Raw genomic sequence first — 19,927 nt, forward strand, 5'->3', positions numbered from 1 at the left:
AAAGGCCATGAACTTGGCCTAAACAAACTTCCAAAGAACATGGCATCCACGAAAGAGAAAAATAAAAGAACGAAAGGACAGCTGACGAACTGAGGAAGAAATCACTAAGAAATTGTTATAAAAAATAATAATATGAAGTGATCTGAAAAAATAGCAAATAAAGTTTCAAAACATAATTTGTGAATTGCACAAATATGTCACAATATATATTTATATACTGTATACGAGGCCTCTAGAACTATAAGAGATGCAAAAATTCACTGTTAATAACTCATTCTCGAATTGCCCCCCTTAAAAATCACATTGCTCCCCTGCAGGGTGTGTGCCCCACGTTGGGAACCACTGGTCTAAGAGTAATTTTCACATTGCTTGTTTGCATTTGTATTTCTTACAAATATGTACGTGGAGATAAGTGTAAAATAGCTTGGATTTAGATATTGTTTTGTTTCATAGGATTTTCTCTTTTGAACTCATTTTCAAGCCTTTGCTAGTTATGTAGTTCAACAACCTAAAATGGAAGTTGAAATCCTGGACTTAAAAGATATTTGCAGCAGAAAGGTGATTAGTGTTGCAGGTACTGCAGTTTAGATATTTTTATATTGTACTGAGATGAGCACTAAAGCTTTGTGGTATAACACAAACAATTTTAATAGGATTAGAGGTTAACATGGTAAGAGGTTTGATTATTAATAGCAATTTTAAAGAAAAGGAATATTGGAGAAGTTTAAATAAATTCAAGTTTAAAATGGTTATTTTGTTAACAAGAAATAAAATGAGAGAATAAACCATCTATCTACATATAAAGTAAATGTTCCAAAGTAAGAGGTAAAATGGAGACATCTGGGAATCTTCCCTTAACAACTTGAATTTTAGATGTATAGTTTAACTTTCATTAAATTGATTTTCACCTAAAGTTTTTCGTACTAAAGGCAGGACATTTGTTCTCTTTGAGGAGATCATTACTTTTGATGTAATTTTCTTTTAAGTAGAGTTTTATAATCATATCAGCATGCCTTTATGAATATGTAGTTTTAAATAAAGATGGCGTACTTTAGGATTGATCCTCTACAGCGCTGCTCATCTGCTAATTCAGAGGCATCATCGCAGCACAACCTTTCTCCCACATTGGGTTACATGCAGTTCAGTAAAAATAATTTTTAAATCGGGAGTATTAAGCCTCAGATTTTTTCTGCAGAGTTACAGGGATTCTTGCACAATGAGAGGCAAATTCTTCTTGGCACATGGTTGCAAAGTAGTTAAATTTATAGTTTCTGCTGATTCTTCGGTCTGTTTCCCAAATAGTCTGTGACTGTTCTTGACAAATATTAGACTATTGAGCTTTTGGAGAAGCTGAACGTGTGGCTAAGATGGGCTACAGATTTCTTTTTCTTCATACACTTAACCCCTCCCCTGCTTTTATTTGAGCAGTGACAGGAACTAGGGATGATTGTGCAGGAAAGCTAACCCTTACCCTGCCTCATCACACTGTTGTTTAATCTGCAGAGGAGCAGGCCTCTCAGTGGAAAAGCTGAGTGGGATATCCCGCTGGCCTGTGGGGTCAGGTGATCCTAGGTAAACCGTGTGCTCGGGGGCCAGTCGCCAGATTGCTCACCTTGTACGGTGTGTGTACATATACACGTGTATGTAATATTTCAGTATCAATATACATTATACATTGACTCTTGAACAACATGGGTTAGGGGTGCTGACGCCCAGCACAGTTGAAAATCCGTGTATAACTTTTGATTCCCCCAAAGCTTAGTTGTCCCTCAGTATCCTCAGGGGTTGGTTCCAGGACTTTCCATGGGTACCAGAATCTGCAGATGCTCAAGTTCCCAGTGTGAAGTAGCGTAGGTCAGTGCATACAGTTGGCCCTCCACATCCATAGACTGCCACTCATGGATTGAAAATGTGTAGGTATTTAATATTGAGAAAAAACCTGGGTATAGTGGATTTGCCTAGTTTAAACCCATGTTGTTCAAGCGTCAGATGTACTTGGCTTAACAAAAACGCAACCTTTTAATTCATGCTCACAGATCTGGCAGTTGAACTCCCGTTCCCCTGCTGATCTGTGTTACCACTCTCTATGGAACTGTCTTCCATCTTCTCTATTCTCAGACTCGCTCCTACCCCCTCACTCTCAGCCGATGGCCTTGCATTTTATGTCCTTGAGACTAAAGCAACCGAGGAAAAATACGGTCTCCTGTCACCAAACCTCCCAGCTACTGTGGCATTAGCCACATCCTATACCTTTCCTCTTTGTGCCAAAATTCAGGGTATCCAGCTTAAGCGAAGCCTCCTCTTTTGACCCAGAACCCACCTCTTTTTGGCTACTGAGGAATTTAACACGTCTATCATCAAATATTCTCTCTCTTTTAGGTCATTCCCTTCAGCATACAAATAGCCTGAAATCCTCTCCCTTGGTCACACAGCCCTGTTCTGCTACCTCATGCTTTGCCTCCAATTACTGAAAATTCTACAAAAGAATTGTCTGTGCTCTGTCTCCATTTCTTTTTTTGTTTGTTTTCTTTTTAAAATTTAAATATAGTTGGTATACATTATTATATTAGTTTACAATATAGTGTACAATATAGTGACTTGACATTTATATACCTTATGATGCGATCACCACACTAAGTCAAGTAACCAGCTGTCACCATGCAGCTGTCACAATATTTTAAACTACATTCCCCTTCTTTTTCACCCATCTTCTCACCCCCACCCCCACCCCACCGCTCTGGCAACCATCAGTTTGATCTTTGTTTCTATGAATCTGTTTTTGTTTTGTTCATTTGTTTTTTTAAATTCCACATATAAGTAATATCATATGTTTGTCTTTCTCTGTCTGACTTATTTCACTTAGCATAATATCCTCTAGGTTCATCCATACTCAGTTCTCTCATGAACTCACTCATTCCATCAAAACTGCCCTTGTAGAGGTCAGCGATGGCCACTACCATGCCAAATCCAGTGACCAGTTCTCAGTCTGTATTTTATTTAATCTTTCAGTGCATTTGACAAAGTCCTTTTTAAAATCCTGTTTTCAATATTGCTTTTTCTTTCATCTCCCTGCTTATTCCTCCCTCATAGTTTTCTCGGCTAGACAATTCTTGATTTTCTGACGTCGGAATGTCAACTGTCAAATTAGCATGTCCAAATTAAACCTTGTTTCCCTCTTTCAGATGTGTTCCCAGGCCAGGAAAAGGAGTGATCTTTGACTTCATTCATTTCCCACCCCTACTCTATCCACAGATCTTGATAGCTCGGTCATGTCAAAACCAAGCCCTACCATTTTTATCACCACCGTCTGACCTTCATTCCTCAGCCATCATTCCGGGGGTCATTGCAATCAAGAGCTTTTCACTGGGACCCCTGCGTTCCTCTTTTTCATGGTTTCCTCTCAACAGAGCCTTCAGGGTGATGCTTTCAAGACTTAAGTCATGGCACACCACTCTTCTGCTGCAAATTTCCAGTGGCTTCCCATCTTGTTTGGAATAAAAGCCAAAGATGGCAGGCAGGCCGCCTCATCTGGCCCCTGTGGCCTCTGACTGCAGCATCACCACTCTCCCGGCTCACTCCGCCTGGGGGCACGGGTCTCTGTCCTCCACGCCAAGTCCCCTTCCGCATCGAGGCGTTTGCGCTTGCTGACTGGTGCCTCTAAAACTCCCGCAGTTTCCTCAGATGCTGTCACCTCACTGCCTTCATGTTTCTGTTCTCAGTTCAGCTCTCAAAGAAGCCTTTCCCTGGCTACCCTACCTAAGGAGCACCTCTCCCCATCCCCGCCAGCCCACCAACAGCTACCCACTGTCCCTATTCTGCTTTAACGTTGTTTCTTAGAACTTAGCCACCATCATTTATTCCTTTTCCTTTTGTCCGTCTCTGCTCCGAGGAATGAAAACACAGGAGTAGGAACTTCTGCTCACAACACCATGGTAGCATTGCTCCGCTGCTCCGTGAGCTTTTGTTAATTGAGTGAACGAATAAGTGCCCATGTGCATATGCAGGGTTATCACATGTGGTGCCGTGGGAAAATAATTCCAACTTCCTGTTTGAAATTTAGATAGGTAGCCTTGTTTTATCAGAACCGCATTGCCTTTCCTGCTCGTCTTCAGGATCTCGCGTGGCCAGAGGATGCTGTTGCTTAGGCCTTGCTTTTTGAGCTGGCAGGCCTAGACATCCTGCCCTCGGTCGGCTTGTGTCCCAGCAGGTGCTTAATTGTCTTCATGTGCTCACGGACTAAAGAAGGGCCAGCACGCCTTTTGAAATGTTCTTAGAGAACATGAGTCCGTAGGTTTTCCAGTTAAAAATAATTTCTCTTTAAGATACACCTTTAAGTCTAGTGCTCCACTAGGTGACTTCTCAGTAGTATGATGTTTCTAACATTTGTCGTGAGATCACTGCCATCTAAAAACATTAGCCAATTTGCTTTATAATTAACAAAGCAAAAACATTTGTAACTTACTGTATAATTAATTTTATTTATGGCCACTTAGATCAAGCTTATTTTGGCAAGCCCCCTTTTAGGGGAAATCTCAGATACAGGTTTTACTCACAAATAGTATGTCAATGATTTTCACTTCATGACACACATAAACTAATTACTAAAATTCTGTGGCACATCAAAAATATATTCTATTTTATGCCTATCTGACAAAGAAAATGGGTATAATTTTGATTCTTTCACACCGGACGGCTGTTGTTGTGTTGCCTGTTGTCATTTTTGTATTTGACCCCGTAAGGGGAAAGAGGCCAGCGCCCCCGCTGAATAGGCAGGTAGTGCCTGTTTCAAACGTTCCTGCGACGCACCGGCTAAAAATTCCAGGATAGGCTGATCTGTCTTTCAAAGCATTCTATTCAAATAAGTTACATCCCAAGAATTTTAATGATATAAAATTATGCTTCTCTATAATACAAACAGAAACCTAAAAATCCCCAAATAAAAATTTCATTTGTGAGCAGATAGGAATTTAGTTTTAAAATCTATGTTCTTAAGTATATCGTTTTGCTCAAGCATTTACTGTCATGGCACTTACATTTTTTTCTTGTAAGTATAGCCACTGCGACATCATTAAGTTCATTGAAAGGTTCCCAGTTAACTCTTATGAAGGTGACACTTTTTATTAAACTAAAAAGACGAGGCATCTGTGACCCTAGGGACACATACTGTTTACAAAAGCTCATTAAAGCCAGATGAGGCCTGGAAACCAGGAGTGAATGTTCCTCTGGAGACTCGGCTTTATTTGAAACCCGAGTGCCTTTAAATAGGGCAAGTGATTCTCGCTCTCCCTCCCCCCGCTGAGCATTCCTCCTGGGAAAACCAGAGATGCTGCTGGATGGGTGGAATCTTGGTTGCTCAGGCCAGTACCTTCTGTCAGAGAAACAGATCTCGGCTCCTGTGCAACTTCCCGTTCCGATGAAGTGTAGTGAGGAGGATTCCCTGGGAAATGAGTCCTTCAGGACGGAGTGCAGATAAACAGCACTGTGCATGGCCAGGGCGATTGCAGTGCACTAGCTGTCCCTGCGTGGAGGTTTTTAGGGAGTACACACTAAGGACTTGAAGATTCTTAGATAAACTTCTCTTTGCATTGCCTTTTTTAGAGGTTTAGAGAAATGAGCACTTTCCATAGTTTAACTGTTTCTCTTTCTTTTTTCATTCCTTTTCCATGTCCATTTTTTATTTCACCCAACACCAAAAATGCCCTTTCAGAAACACAAAGTAGATCTTTTCTACAAACTGCGCCATGTGATGAATGAACTTATTGACCTTCGAAGGCAGCTACTGTCTGGTCACCTGACTCAGGACCAGGTGCGGGAGGTTAAGCGGCACATCACCGTGCGCCTGGACTGGGGGAACGAGTAAGTATGTCTGTTCTTTGGGCATCTCAGGTTTATTACAGTAACTCAGTCCTCATGGGTTTGCACTTAATCCTAGCTTCTCCTTAGTGATTAAAAGTCATTATTATATTATCTACTAAGCTTTGGCCATTTTTACTACGCGTTGTCATTTCTTTTAGTTTAGCAAAGGACACGCACTGGCTCTACTCACTGAAACTCTCTCAGCCTCCATTTTAACTTCTGGAAAATCAGATTGGACAACATGATCTACTGAGGTCTCTGCCAGCTCAAATTCCTTGATTATCGACCTCAGGAATCAGAATATGCTTTTGTTTCATCTTTTAGTACCTTTTTGATAAATGTGAATTTGGTGCCCTTTACTTTTTATAGTCATGCAGTGCATCTAAATAAGCATATACACCAATGGGAATTTCTACATCTGTACTTCAGAATATTCTTAACTAATTTTCATTCACATATAGTCCTGTATTTATAGGTGTGATTATTTGCTATTGCCGTATAAGTACAATCCTAAGACTTTGGTATGGGAAGCTAGAGTAAATAGTATTTTGATTTTCCTTCTTCCTAGACTTAATAATTGATATAATTTTCAGATACTTTTGTCTCATTATCTTAAAATCATGTCCATTGAACTTTGAAGTGACCAGTTTACTTCCTATAAGACATACATATACCTAAAGTATATTAGTGCAAGTCTTTAGCTCCTCTCCCTCTCAAGACTTCATTAAATATTAGAAAATAAAAAGAATGGGAGGGGGCCAGCAATAAATGAGATCTAGAAACCCATTTCTACAAAGTAGTTGGAGGATTAGTGACAGAGGAAGCCCAGTGTATGTGTGGGAAATGTTAGCTAATGAAGGAGCTGCTCCTTTGTAACCCCCAGAATCATGGAGGGTAGGAGTGGGCCTTGGAACATAAAAAAGGGGGATTCTTGAGAGTCTGTAAAAGAACTAATCCACCACCATGAGAGAATGCTTGGCAGCCAGGGGTTCGACTTCAGGCTCCAAATACCAAGGCCAGCTGCCCGGGAGGAAACTGGACAAGAGAGAGCCGGGCCTTATTGTGGGTTTCAGAGTGTAATGACCAAATCCCTTCCACTCAGCAAAAAGAGAAGCTGCTAGCCACCTACCCACGTACAGAAAACTCCCACACTTCGAAGGGCTTTCAAGTCTGAATGGACAATTGAGTATCATCAAATATTTGAAGAAATCCTTCCATAGGGAAGAGACAGAAATCAGAGTAAACAAAATACCTAGCCCAGAGGAAGGCATCAGGCCCCTGAGAGAATCAGGAGGAGTAAAGAACTTTTTTATTTTTATTTTCTTGATTGATTAAGGTGTTACATATGTGTTCTTACCCCTTATAGTCCCCCCACCCCACCCCCGCTCATGCCCTCACCCTCCTAGTGTCTTGTCCATTGGTTAGACTCATATGCATGCATATAAGTCCTTTGGTTGCTCTCTCCCCCTTACCCCCCTTACCTGCCTTCCTTCTGAGGTTTCATGGTCTGATCGATGCTTCTCTGTCTCTGGATCTGTTTTTGTTCATCAGTTTATGTTGTTCATTATATTCCGCAAATGAGTGAGATCATGTGATATTTATCTTTCTCTGACTGACTTAATTCACTTAGCATAATGCTCTCCAGGCCCATACATGCTGTTGCAAATGGTAGGAGTTCCTTTTTATAGCAGCGTAGTATTCCGTTATGTAGATGTACCACAGTTTTTTAATCCACTCATCTACTGAACTTTTAAAAAATCTCTGAGTATCCTCCAAAATAATCAAGAAAATTTATTATGTAGAATAAAATGCTATGAAAAAGGAACAGAATATGTGACTTCCAAAATAAAACATTTAGAAAGATAATTTTATGTTGTCACTAGGAAAATCAAAAAGAATGGGACGTGATTGAAGAAAGAAGGGCAATACAGAGGGTTAGGCCAGGGGTCCCACATCAGACATTGTAATTTCCAGGAAAAAACACACACACAAAGGCAAATAAAGAAGACATCCCAGAGTAATGCTGGAAGAACATTTCTCAGAGCCAAAGAACCAGGAGTCTTGGGATTGGAAGGGCCCCCCAAATGCCTAATCTGAATGGGGAAACCCCAAACCCACACAAGGCACATGGAGACAGTTCAGTGTCCCAGGGTGATGGGAAGATCCTGAAAGGTTTTCAGACAGAAAAACAAGTCTTAAGAATAAGGACCACCTTGGCCTCCACAGTTTTATCAGTAGCACTGGATGCTAGAATATGATGAAGTAATATCTTCAAAATTATGGTGGGAGATGTGCAACCGTACTATCTAATCATTTCCTGCACTTCCTGGTAACTTCCTTGTCCTTAAACCATAGAGAAGGCCAGGATCCTCCCTCCGAGGGGATTTGTGGTGAGCACGTGCTGCTTCTCACCGTGCAGCCTCTCTTCCTTCTTCCAGTGGGGACAGTCGTCCAACTTAGCTTTTGAGAACTACTCTCTCCATTAAAGTCAATCTTAGTAGAAGGAACTTGTCTTCTATTTTATTGGATCACCTGTGGATCATTCTCTTATTTCTTAATGAAATCGAGAAGCTAAAAGGTGCTGTGCTCTAGTGACTTCCAGGAGAGGGAAAAGACTCGCTCTCAGGGGAGAATTGGCTTGATGAGTACCAACATTGGCTTGACTGAAAACTGCCGTATTTCTTGTATTCAGCACCTTGGTCGGTGCATAAAAGGTCTGTGAGGTGAGTGGATGGGTATGTCGGTGGATAGCTGAGTGGACAAGCAAGGCAAGAGCGTCAGAGTGCTAATAAGAGAGTTTGCATGGGTATCACTGTGTGCGGTGCACCGATTCAGAGCACTTTCACCCATTCCCAGTCCTATTGACTTAGATCCATCTGCATTTTCCCTTAAGCTCTTATATTGAAAACACCTATTTGAATTGGGTTGTTTGCATAGTCTTTTTGTTACTTAATTCTACTATTAGTCTATCATATATTTTGTGACCTCTAGTGGTTAAAGAATGTATATAAAATTTTGTCTCATTTTTGTATTTAAAAAGATTTCAGTGGCATGACTACAGAATATTTGGAAAATGTTCTAAATGATCACTTGTAAAATGAACAAGCGTACATACTGTTGTAAGCAGTTTCAGGGGTCCACAGTTCCACTGGACTCCAGGTCTAGAGCTGTTTTTCTAGAGAGAGAGGAAGGAGCTAACATTTATTGGCTATAAACTATGTACCATGTTTGAACCCAAGAGTTCTGATTATGTCCAGTTAGTCACTGTCTCACACTGCCTCTAGGTCGACGTTAATCACATGACTTCTTCCTTTCTGCCCAAGTTATACCAGATCTTCCAAGTACTGAGTTCTTTGGGAGTAGTACTCCTCGGTTAAACTTCTGTCTAAAGTTTCTTAACACATTGGCTAATATGTGGAAATGTCTTTACTATATATAACCCAATGTCAGTTTTAATTAAATTGAAAATGAGATAAAATTCCACCAAAACATACATTTCCTTGCATTATCTTCAGCAGGTGATTTTGTTCTGTGTTTAACTTTGGATTACAATCTACTTGGATCCTAGATAACTTCTCTTGGTAGTGGAAGTGATGCATGACTGAACCTTGAGCATGCTTGTAGGATGGGGAGAAATAAAAGAAAATTGACTTATTCATGATCTATGGAAAACCCATCCTTAATGAACACAATCGGTCTGTTAACAAGGTGATGTCAAATGAATCCTTCTTACCATCACAAGGGGACTGCTGGAGCCTAGACGTGTGTCAGCCTTACGTACTCACCTAACGGTGAACACAGTGAAGTATTACCAGAGGCCTGTACCCCCGAGGCCGGGTCTGAGCCCCGTCCACAAGCTCATGGCGGCCTGGGCTTGCGGCACGGACAGAAAGCTAAGCACGCGGGGACATGCGTGCTGAGTGTGGTCTTTCTCTTCACCAGGCATTTGGGCCTGGACCTGGTGCCTCGGAAGGACTTTGAGGTAGTGGATTCGGACCAGATCAGTGTCTCTGATCTCTACAAAATGGTAAGAAACCTACCGCTTGTTCCTGCACACCTCCTCTTTCTCCTGTACTTTCCCTAATTATGTTATGAACTAATGTTATGAAATAGAAGTGTTCCTTTGTCTTTGTCCCAGTATAATGAAGGGGTCTCCCTTATTCTGGCAGTGCATCACACTTGCTCTTCTAAATGGAATGGCTGTGGAGAGAGCTGGGCTATTGTGCTGTCGGTGGGGCGTTTCTCGGTTGTGCTGGTGAACAGAGCCAAAGCTCCTTCAGCCTTCACCAGTTCCTAACATTCTGTCTCTAGTTGAAGCTTAAAAGAGCCAGTTATTGGCTAATGTAGTGATTAACCATGGAAATAATGTGTCAATATTTCTAAGAGAGAGAGACAACCTGTTAAAAAAATGTATTGAGTTGGCAAATGGCCAAGATTACATTTTATAAGCTGACTAAAAAGAAGTAAATGAAAGAAAGATACACAATTTTAAAGTAAAACAAGCATCAGAAACCTTAGGTGACTATTAAGTTTAGACTAAGGGACTGGGTGAAACCTCACTTTAAGGAGAATGTACATATTCAAGGAACACACAGGGTGCCCCTGAAGTGTACATACTTTGCATAATTATAAAGGTAGTGCTTGTTAAATACACTTCATTTTCAAAGATGTAATAGAATCTGAAGACATAGTGTGTATATATTTTGGGGGGACACCATTTTTTGGAACACCCTGTATACTGGTGAGAATTATCAGTTTTAGAAAGAATTACAAGTTTCTATTTAAGAAGATAAAAAGGTGTTCAATATCACTGATCATTAGGGAAATGCAAATTAAAACCGCAATGAAATATTACTTCACACCTGGAGTAGAATGCCTGTCATCACAAAGACAGGAGCTGAGTGGTGGCCAGGATGTGGAGAAGAGAACTCTTGTGCACTGATGGTGGGGATGCAAGTTTGTATAATCGCTATGAAACTGTATGGCGATTCCTCAAAAAATAAAAAATATAACTACCATCTGATCCAGTAATCCCACTTCTGGATATATACCCAGAGGAATTAAAATCAGGATCTCAATGAGGCAACTGCACTCCCATGTTCATTGCAGCATATTCACAGTAGCCAACACATAGAATCAACCTAAACAAATGTCCATTGGTGGATGAATGACTAAAGAAAGTGCTGTGTATGTGTACAGTGGAATACGATTTGGCGGTAAGAAAGAAGTTACCTGTCATTTGTGACAGCATGGGGGAACCTTGAGAGTATTGTGCTAAGTCAAAGAGAGAATGACAAATACTTTAAGGTCTAATATGTAGACTCTGAAAAAGCTGAATTCATAGAAACAGAGTAGAATGGTGATCACCAGGGCTGAGGGTGGGGGGACGTTGGTCAAAGGGCACAGACCTCCACAGCGAAGAGGATTGCGTTCTGGGGATCTGATGCTCCGCATGGGGGTGGTGGGTGAGAGCGGGTGTTGTGCACTGGAAGTTTCTAAAAGGGTAGTTCTTAAATCTCACACCCAGCAACAGGCAGTTATGTGAAACGAAATTAGCTTATTTCACAGCGTATATGTGTATAGAATCATCACATCCTACACCTTCAATTTATGCAGCACTGTATGCCAGTTATATCTCATACGGCTAGAAAAACACTTTCCCAGAAGAGAGATATGAGTCTCCAGATTGGAATGGTAGAACAAGTATTTAACATTTAATTGTGAAATTTCAGCTCACAAAGCTGAAAAGCTTCCTGAGAGAAAAATAGGTCACCTACTAAGGATTTGTTGTAAGAATAGCATTTGTCTTCCTAAAAGCAACTTTGAAAACTAGCAACAATGGAGAATTGCCTTTAAAGTGCTGACGGGGACAAAATTCAACCTAGAATTTTATGTTTACTGAGCCACATTATCAGTCAAATGGGAAAGTGGCCTAGAGAAAATTTTGCTCACTTAGCCTCAAAAAAAAATCTCTTTCTTTAAAAACCCTTTTCAGGAAACCACTGAATAGTAATTTACTTATTTAAAATATGGGAGGAAACCAAAAGACGCTATTATGTGCCATCAGGAAAGGACTTCTGACTCAGTTGAGAGGTGCAAAGAATGCTTGGGGTGACCTCAGAGGGAAGTCCCAGGTTACGGGGGCGCAGCCGGCCTGAGTAACTGGTCCTCGTGGAAGCAGAGGCGCCACCAGCAGGGGTCTCTCCAGGGGAAAGCCCCCTTTATGGAGGGTCTGCTGGCTTTCCCGCGTGGGAAACGCTATTGAAAGGGCTTTTGGAGAGCTATTGGAGGGCATAGGAAAGACCCTATAATTTAAATAAAACTAAGTGACCTCCAATACAAAAGCAGAAGGCAGTAGGAGAAAGGAAGTGTAGTTGAAGTCCACTACTTGGCTTAGCGTGAACAGTAGTTAAATGTTACAATAGTATTAACAAGTTTTGACCAAAACTCGTGAGACATTACACATACGGTTGAAGTGAAATAGATATAAACAAATAGGATAATCCTCAGCTCCCATTATAAAAAGCCCACAATAGAGAAATCAAAAATTGGATAGAGCAAGAGTATTTTAAGTATGACATATAGAAATATTTTATTATTTTAGGAAGAACACAGTAAAGGTACAGACAGCACCTTTTGGGGCACAGAACAGGGTGAACGGAGGACTGATAACTTTATTGCAAACTTTTAAAAAAATATATTTTTTTATTGATTTCAGAGAGGAAGGGAGAGGGAGAGAGAGATAGAAACATCAGTGGAGAGAGAATCATTGATCGGCTGCCTCTTGCATGCTCCCCACTGGGAATCGAGCCTGCAACCCAGGCATGTAGTCCTATGAATGAATATTAATAGTCAATAATAACTTGCTAATTTAACTAACAATGCACATGAATATTTAATAGCAAATACAGCTTGTGAGATGCATTTATTTATTTTAAAGTGGGAAATTTTTTCTTCTTTTTTTAAATATATTTTATTGATTTTTTACAGAGCGGAAGGGAGACGGATAGAGAGTTAGAAACATCGATGAGAGAGAAACACTGATCAGCCGCCTCCTGCACACTCCCCACTGGGGATGTGCCCGCCACCAAGGTACATGCCCTTGACTGGAATCGAACCTGGGACCCTTCAGTCCGCAGGCCGACGCTCTATCCACTGAGCCAAACCGGCCAGAGCGTGAGATGCATTTAAATGAATATTTAATTTTACTTTAGTTTTATCTAGGGTTACGGTGTGTATTTGGAAAAGAAATGAGACCATTCTACTCAGAAACCAGTCGGTGGAACAGTTCACCAAATGCCCGTTTCCTCACACTTCTAGGGCCCACAGGAACAGGATAGAAACTCACTATTGAGTTCACCAAGACCAGGCACCTAATGTTTGTGAGCTAATCATTTTATCTTTGGCAAGGGTTACTTCTAAATGTGACTGACTTTTCTATAGTAACTAATTATAAGAAGAACACCAATAATAAGAATACTAATCATAGATAATAGTGGTCAATCACTCACAAATATAGGTATATACTAACTTAATCTGCACAAAATCCTGTGATGTTGAGTTCACAAAATGTTATCCTTGTCCTGGCCTGTTGCTCAGTGATTAGAGTGTTGGTCCTTGGACTGAAGGTTTCCCGGTTCAACTCCCAGTCAAAGGCACACACCTCATTTGCTGGTTCGTTCCCCACCCTCGGTTGGGGTATGTGCAGGAGGCGGTCAGTCAATATGTCTCTTTCACTTCGATATTTCTCTCTCCTCCCTCCCTCTCAGTATCTCTGAAAATCAGTGGAAAAACTGTCCTCAGGTGAAGATTTTTAAAAAAGTTATCCTCAGTTTACAGAGGAGGAAACACAGGTGTGAGTCAAGATGGAAAAGCAGGTGTCCTGACATAGGTCCCTAATTACCATGTCATGCTGCTTCTCTGTGAAATTTGAGCCTCATACTACCCCTGTGAGGAAGACAAAAGCCTTTATCTTATTGTTACAGTTAAGGAACACATCTCTTGGAGAGAGTAAGTGGTTTCTCTACAGTTTCACAACCTACTTGGGTGTGGCTGGGAGTGGGATCTGCTGCTTCTAACTGAGCCAGCAGCCGAGGACCCACAGGGAGAGAGGCTTGGGAGGGAGCCCCTTCAGGTTAAGGCGGGCTCAGGCAGCACGTGGAGAGAAGGAGCGGAGCCCAGCTCCCGTGGCAAGTACTTCCTGTGGCACCCCGAGCTGGAGAGGCTTGGGTTTGGATCCAGATTTTGTCCCCTTCTTGCCATGTGAGCCTCAGCAGACTGCTCCCGGGTACTCAGCCTGAGTTGTCTAAGGTTTGATCAGATAAGAGGAACACTTATCTAACGAGGCTGTCAGAATTCAATGAGCTCATATATGTCAAAGGCATAGCAGGATGCCTAACATGGAAAGAAGATGCGTAACAGACATTTCCTTCCCAGTTGAGTGAATTGTTCCTTCCTCTCTCCATAGCATTTGTCCAGCCGGCAGAGCGTACAGCAAAGCACGTCCCAGGTAAGCGGCTCACCAGCCCGCGGGGAGGCACTGGGAAATGGCGCCCCCTGGCTTTTCCTCTGGGCGGCGCTTTCTCTGGGAGCCCGACCCTTTACCAGGTTTGTCCCGGCGCCCTCCTCTGTGCTTGTGCACACAGCGCTGCCGGGAGAGACCGAGCGCTGGCTCAGCCTGCAGGGAGACACGTGTCACTGAGGAGGGGACTGTTCCACCTCGCAGTGAAGTCACGTGCATCAGGACCAGGCAGGATCCCCAGGAAATGACTTGGAAATGGTTCCCTGGGGAGCTGAGATGTTTGTGACCTGGGGGAGACTGAGCTCTCTCTTGAGTCGGAATTCCCGTTCCTCCATCCGTGGCTTGCTGTTCGCCCCTCCCAGCCGCATATGCGCCTCCTGCAGAGAAAACACCTCCAGGCTCAGTGCAGGGAGTTAGTCATTTAGTTTTCCTTTTATTTATGATTAATAGCCATGAATCAGTAACACAGCGCTGGGTTTGCCTTTCTCGTTAGGTAGACACAATGCGCCCACGTCACGGGGAAGCCTGCCGGATGCCAGTGCCCCATCACTTTTTCCTCAGCCTGAAGAGTTTCACCTACAACACCATTGGGGAAGACACCGACGTCTTCTTTTCCTTGTACGACACGAGGGAAGGCAAGCAGATCAGGTAAAAGCACTAGAGGTTCTGAGGCTCTGGGTTCAGATGGTAGCGCTCTGGCCTTCGGGGAAGCAAAACAAGATCAAGTAGCCTCCTCTCACTGAGCTGGGCGTTTTGCCTCAGGTCCCCGTGTGTCCTGAAGGCACGTGTGTGGCCTGTTTTTATCCTGTGCCTCCTTCCACGTGGGTCTCAAATCCCAGTCTGGGCTGTCAGCACTGTAGGGAGAGAAAGGGGGCACCTGTCCAGCCAGAGACAAGGAACACGGGGAACACGGAGCAGCACGGTCGCAGGGGCCCAGCTCCAGAGGCAGGACCATGGGCTCTGCCCCCGCACACGCACGTGCGCGGGTCTCGCAGGGCAGCAGGGGATGTGTCCTGAGTGAGGCAGCGCAGCCCTCAGTGCCGCTCCAGCCTGGGAGGGGACAGCAGCTGCCCCGCAGGAGGGAGGGGGCCTGGCTCCCTCACTTCTCTGGGCCTGGGCTGTGGGGAGGGGCACTGCCAGGGGCTGAGGTGAGCCTACTTTCCCCTCCTCCAGCTCCTCATCCCCAGAGGCCGGCTGAGCTATAAAGTTCTTTATCTTTCTGGAGGCTAAACCCTTAGCAGATTCAGGATTCACACATGGTTCTCCCGTTCTGTAGGGTTTCTCCACTTCCTTGATAATGTCCTTTAATGCACAACAGTTTTTACTTTTGAAGAAGTCCAGTGTTTCTAATTTTTCTATCATTGCTTTTGGTATCATAAGCACATTTTAAAAATTGTGTACATATTACTTTGAACAATTTGATGCCAATAAACATACTCAGACATGCAAGAATGTTACTTTGTAATAGCAAATATCTTAAGGCAGTCTAAATAAATAATAGTGTAACCTTTGAAAATACTGAGGCAGAAGGAAGTGAGGGACTAAAATAGTCTTCTGTTGCATAACAAATTGCCACAAATGTAATGGACTAAAATGACTGATTTTAGTTCGCAGCTCTGTCGATGAGAAGGCTGTCCAGGCAGGTCTGCATGCTCTGCTCAGGGTATCGCCAGCGGAAGCCATGTCACCTCGCTGCATTCTAGTCTGACAGCCCTGGGGGGTGTGCTCCAGCCTCACTGCTTGTTGGCAAGATTCCGTTTCTCACAGTTGTAGAAAGGAGCCTCCCACTCCCCTGCTGGCTGTCCGCTAGGAGCTGTTCTCGGCTCCAAAAGGCACCTGCTTTCCTCGCCTGTGTGGCCCCCTCCATCTTTAGGGAGCAGCAGTGCAGTGAGCCCTTCCCAGGCTTCGAATCTCTGACTTCCTTTTCTGTAACTAGTGGGAGAAAATTCTGCACTTTTTAAGGACTGGCTCACCCAGATAATCTCCTCGTTTTGCAGTCAGTCGTGTCATAAAATATAACCTGATCATTGGAATAAAAGCCACTATATTTGCATTCCTGGGGATTATGCAGCCTTAGAATTAAGAGACAAGTTTGGGGGACCATCTTAGAATTCTGCCAAAAAAGGGACTACTTTTACTTCTACATTCTGTATGTGAAAGAACATTAATGAAATATTGTTCACTGTTCACAACTACATGCATAGTATGACTTAAGTAACTTTTAAAAGACTACAGTTTTTGAAAAGAATCTTTGAATTGACAGATATTTGAAGTTTTGTCAGTAATTTTTTTAAGTAGCTGGCAACAGCCTTAAGGAAAAGACAATGATAGTGAATTATAACAAAGCCTGGTTGTGCTCTATGGAAAAAACCCTCCAAAACGTTTCGCCCATACTTGCCCCCTTCTTTCAATGGCCAGCTTGGCAGTGTGGCACCAACACCTGCTTTGCTTTTCAGTGATGATGGGTAAGGTAAGAGGAGAATTTAAAATGTCTTTCCTATTTTTTCCTAATATCATGGGTTCCCCTTCTATAAGGAAGTCATTACCTTTGTTTAAAAATATTTTTCTGTATGCATATCTATTATGACTGTTAACCATTATCTTATTTAACAATTACCATATAATTACCTCCTCAAAATAGTACACACAATCATCTGCTAGAATAGAGCCTGTGTTATCCGTGTTTGGTTCTGTGTGGTACACTTCCAGCGGGAATAAGTGGCTTCCCTATTCACAGGAGGCGTGTGATTGTGTCACTAACTTATTTTCTCGCAGCACTGGTGTGCCTGTCAGTATGCCCGGCTCTCTCCCTGCCCTTAGCTTTAGCAGGTGCTCTAAGCCTCAGGGCACCGGTGACTGACCTCAGCGCTTCACTGCCTGTCCCCAAGGAGTCTTCTCTAGGCTGGGGGTGGGAGGGTTGTTTTTTGTTTTTGTTGTTGTTGTTATTAGGCCTTAGGAATGCTAAGTTGCCCTCAAAAACTTAACCACTCTTGATTATCACACAGAAACACTTATGTTAGGCATCTTTTCACAGATGCTGTGCAAAACAAGCTAAAAAATCCTCATTTCCTTTTCTGCTGTTTACTCGCCATTCAGAATACCCTTGTGTAGAATAAACTTTTCCTTGAAAATCAGCTGCCTCTGTAATTGAAGTGAGGGTTCTGGCCGAGAGTCAGGCATTCTACCCACATGAGCTAACTGCCTCTGAAAGTCTCCGGTGCCCCTGGAGAGAAATTTTCTTTTAAAATGACGGTGAGAACATTGTTTACTAAGTCAAGCAGTTTTGCTTCCCTCTGCAAAAGGTCATGTCTGTGATGCAGCTGCAGCTCAACTGCAAGAATTCAGGCAGCTGGTGATGGTCCTGCAGTTCAGGCTTCCACTCAGGCCCCTGGTATGGTCCCCCTGTATGCTCAGCCCACGCCAACAGGCCCCCAAGGACTTTCTAAGTCCCAGCGGGAATAAGAGGGGCTAGAATCCTGGCTCTGCTGACAGTTGACCCTTGAACAACACGGTTTTGAACTGTGCCAGTCCTCTTATATGTTGATTTTTTTTCAATAAATATACAGTTGGCCCTCCAAAGTCCTGGTTTCACAGCCATGGAGTCAGCCAGCCGTGCATCAGAACAGTCTTTTTGGCTTTGGCAGGTGTGGCTCAGTTGGTTGGAGCATCGTCTTGTACACCAAAAGGTGTTGGGTTCAATCCCCTGTTTACAATAAGTAAACAATGTGCATGCAGGAGGCAACTGATCGATGTTTCCCTATCCCTCTCCCTCTCCCTCTCCCTCTCCCTCTCCCTCTCCTTCTTCTTCTCTGTAAAATCAATCTATAATAATAAAAGGGTAATATGCTAATTAGACTGGATGCCCTTCTGGACATCCTTCTGTACAAAGCTGGGGCCAGAGCAAAGCCCGTGTCCCAGGTGCTGGAGGGAAGCTGGTGCCGGCAGCCGGGGAAAGGAAGGCCTACTCTTGCACGAATTTTCGTGCATCAGGCCTCTAGTTATGTATAAGGGACTTGAGCATCTGCAGATTTAGTATCCATGATGGGGGAGGGTCCTAGAACCACTCCTCCCAGATAGAGAGGATGGCTGTGGAGAAGTTATATGTGGATTTTTTACTGTGGCCAGGGGTGGGGGTGTCAGTGCCCCTAATCCCCACATTGTTTAAGGGACAACTGTATTGCATTCCAGTGGGCAAGCCAACTCAACATGCTTCTACATATATGTCCAACGCATCAGATCATACTCAGAAACATTATAGGGAAAATCTGCTAAGAGATAGACCAAGTGAAACTTGCCCTTCGGATATGTACATTGGTCTGTAGTTAAACCTGTGTTGTTTTCATCTGAGAATAAGGTCAGAAAATGCTCTCCTGTGTGTACCATTATACCATCTCTCACTATATTCTGAGTCTAGATGTCAGGCTGGAGAAAAGGTTTTCTACAATGTCCTGCAGAGTCTGGATAAAAAGCGCAAAGGAAATGATCAGGTTCTTTGAGTTCTTTGTTTACAAGAAATTTGCCTTCTGCTCTGCCCAGATCATCACACAGAGGACAAAGTAGAGTCACACTAGACCCTGTCCGCATATCAGCCAGGGCATCAGGCTTTCCACTTGAAAAGGCGTGTTATCTGCTGCTTGAAAACAAAGAATGGAGATTCCTGAGAGGAAGGAAAACGGAGCATTGGATGTGCAGGCTTGGTGTCCGTGGAGCACGCGGGGGGCTGTTGTTAGGGTAACGGGAAATCAGGCACGGGGAAGAAAAGCAATAGTACAAATGAGAGGAGGCTCGGAAACGAGATTGATCCTTTGCAGTCATGGGAACCAGGAATGTCCACAGTCCGACTTGTTAGACAAAGGCAAATGGATGAGAGAAATGGATATTGAGAATCTCCAACACAAAATACATACAGCTGTGAGCTTCGGAAGATCTGTTCTTTGGTAGAAAACAGTGGGGACCGTTTTGTTGCAACATGACCGTATAAGCGAACTTGACCTAACATGGCGTCTGGAGGTGTGGCTGCTGCTGAGGGAGAAGTCCAACTCGTTTTCCTTCTGAGCATGTTTAGAAGAGACTCGTGTGGAAAGAGATCAGCGAGTTGCTTCCTTTGAACTCAGTTAATTATTATTGAAGCTCCTAGCCGCCCCCCTTGCTTGCCAGGGAGCCGTAATACATGTTGACTTAGGAATGTCTAACCCTGCAGAGAATTTTTGTAAGAATTTATTTGAGCCAAAACTGATGACAGTTGCTGGGAAGCAATATCTCAAATGCTCCAGAGAATGACAGTTTTGCAGTTTACTTTATGCATTTAGAATTAGAGGGAACATGAGGAATATTACATGGAAGTGGGAGAAAACAAGGCAGGGATTGGTACAGGATGGTTAACAAGATCATGTGCTTTCTTGAGGGTAGTTAAGGCTTATTTCAAAGATATGTTAACCTAGATGCACAAAAACAGTGGCAGCGCCTTACCCAAGACAAAGATAAACTCTCTGCTACAAACATTACCTGCCTCCGGTGTGACTGCCCACTGTGACCTGCCCAGGCAGAAAT

The 19,927-nt window shown here is 43.1% G+C and overlaps 1 protein-coding gene and 1 long non-coding RNA gene across 2 annotated transcripts in view; one reads left to right on the forward strand and one right to left on the reverse strand.

Annotated features, from left to right (window-relative positions):
- LOC107184205 overlaps positions 1-95 on the reverse strand; it is a 585-nt gene extending 490 nt beyond the window's left edge. Inside the window, exon 1 of the long non-coding RNA XR_001515027.1 lies at positions 25-95. This is a non-coding gene — a long non-coding RNA (uncharacterized LOC107184205). The remainder of the gene's footprint in view (positions 1-24) is intronic.
- Positions 1-19,927, forward strand: part of DOCK3 (dedicator of cytokinesis 3) — a 160,642-nt gene that overhangs the window by 41,375 nt on the left and 99,340 nt on the right. The window contains exons 5-8 of the mRNA XM_015568294.1: positions 5,708-5,856; positions 9,799-9,883; positions 14,324-14,365; positions 14,871-15,025. Of these exons, the coding sequence (XP_015423780.1) occupies positions 5,708-5,856; positions 9,799-9,883; positions 14,324-14,365; positions 14,871-15,025 (431 nt within the window). The remainder of the gene's footprint in view (positions 1-5,707; positions 5,857-9,798; positions 9,884-14,323; positions 14,366-14,870; positions 15,026-19,927) is intronic.

This window comes from Myotis davidii, unplaced genomic scaffold, assembly GCF_000327345.1.
Source record: "Myotis davidii unplaced genomic scaffold, ASM32734v1 scaffold663, whole genome shotgun sequence".
Classification (NCBI taxonomy): domain Eukaryota; kingdom Metazoa; phylum Chordata; class Mammalia; order Chiroptera; family Vespertilionidae; genus Myotis; species Myotis davidii.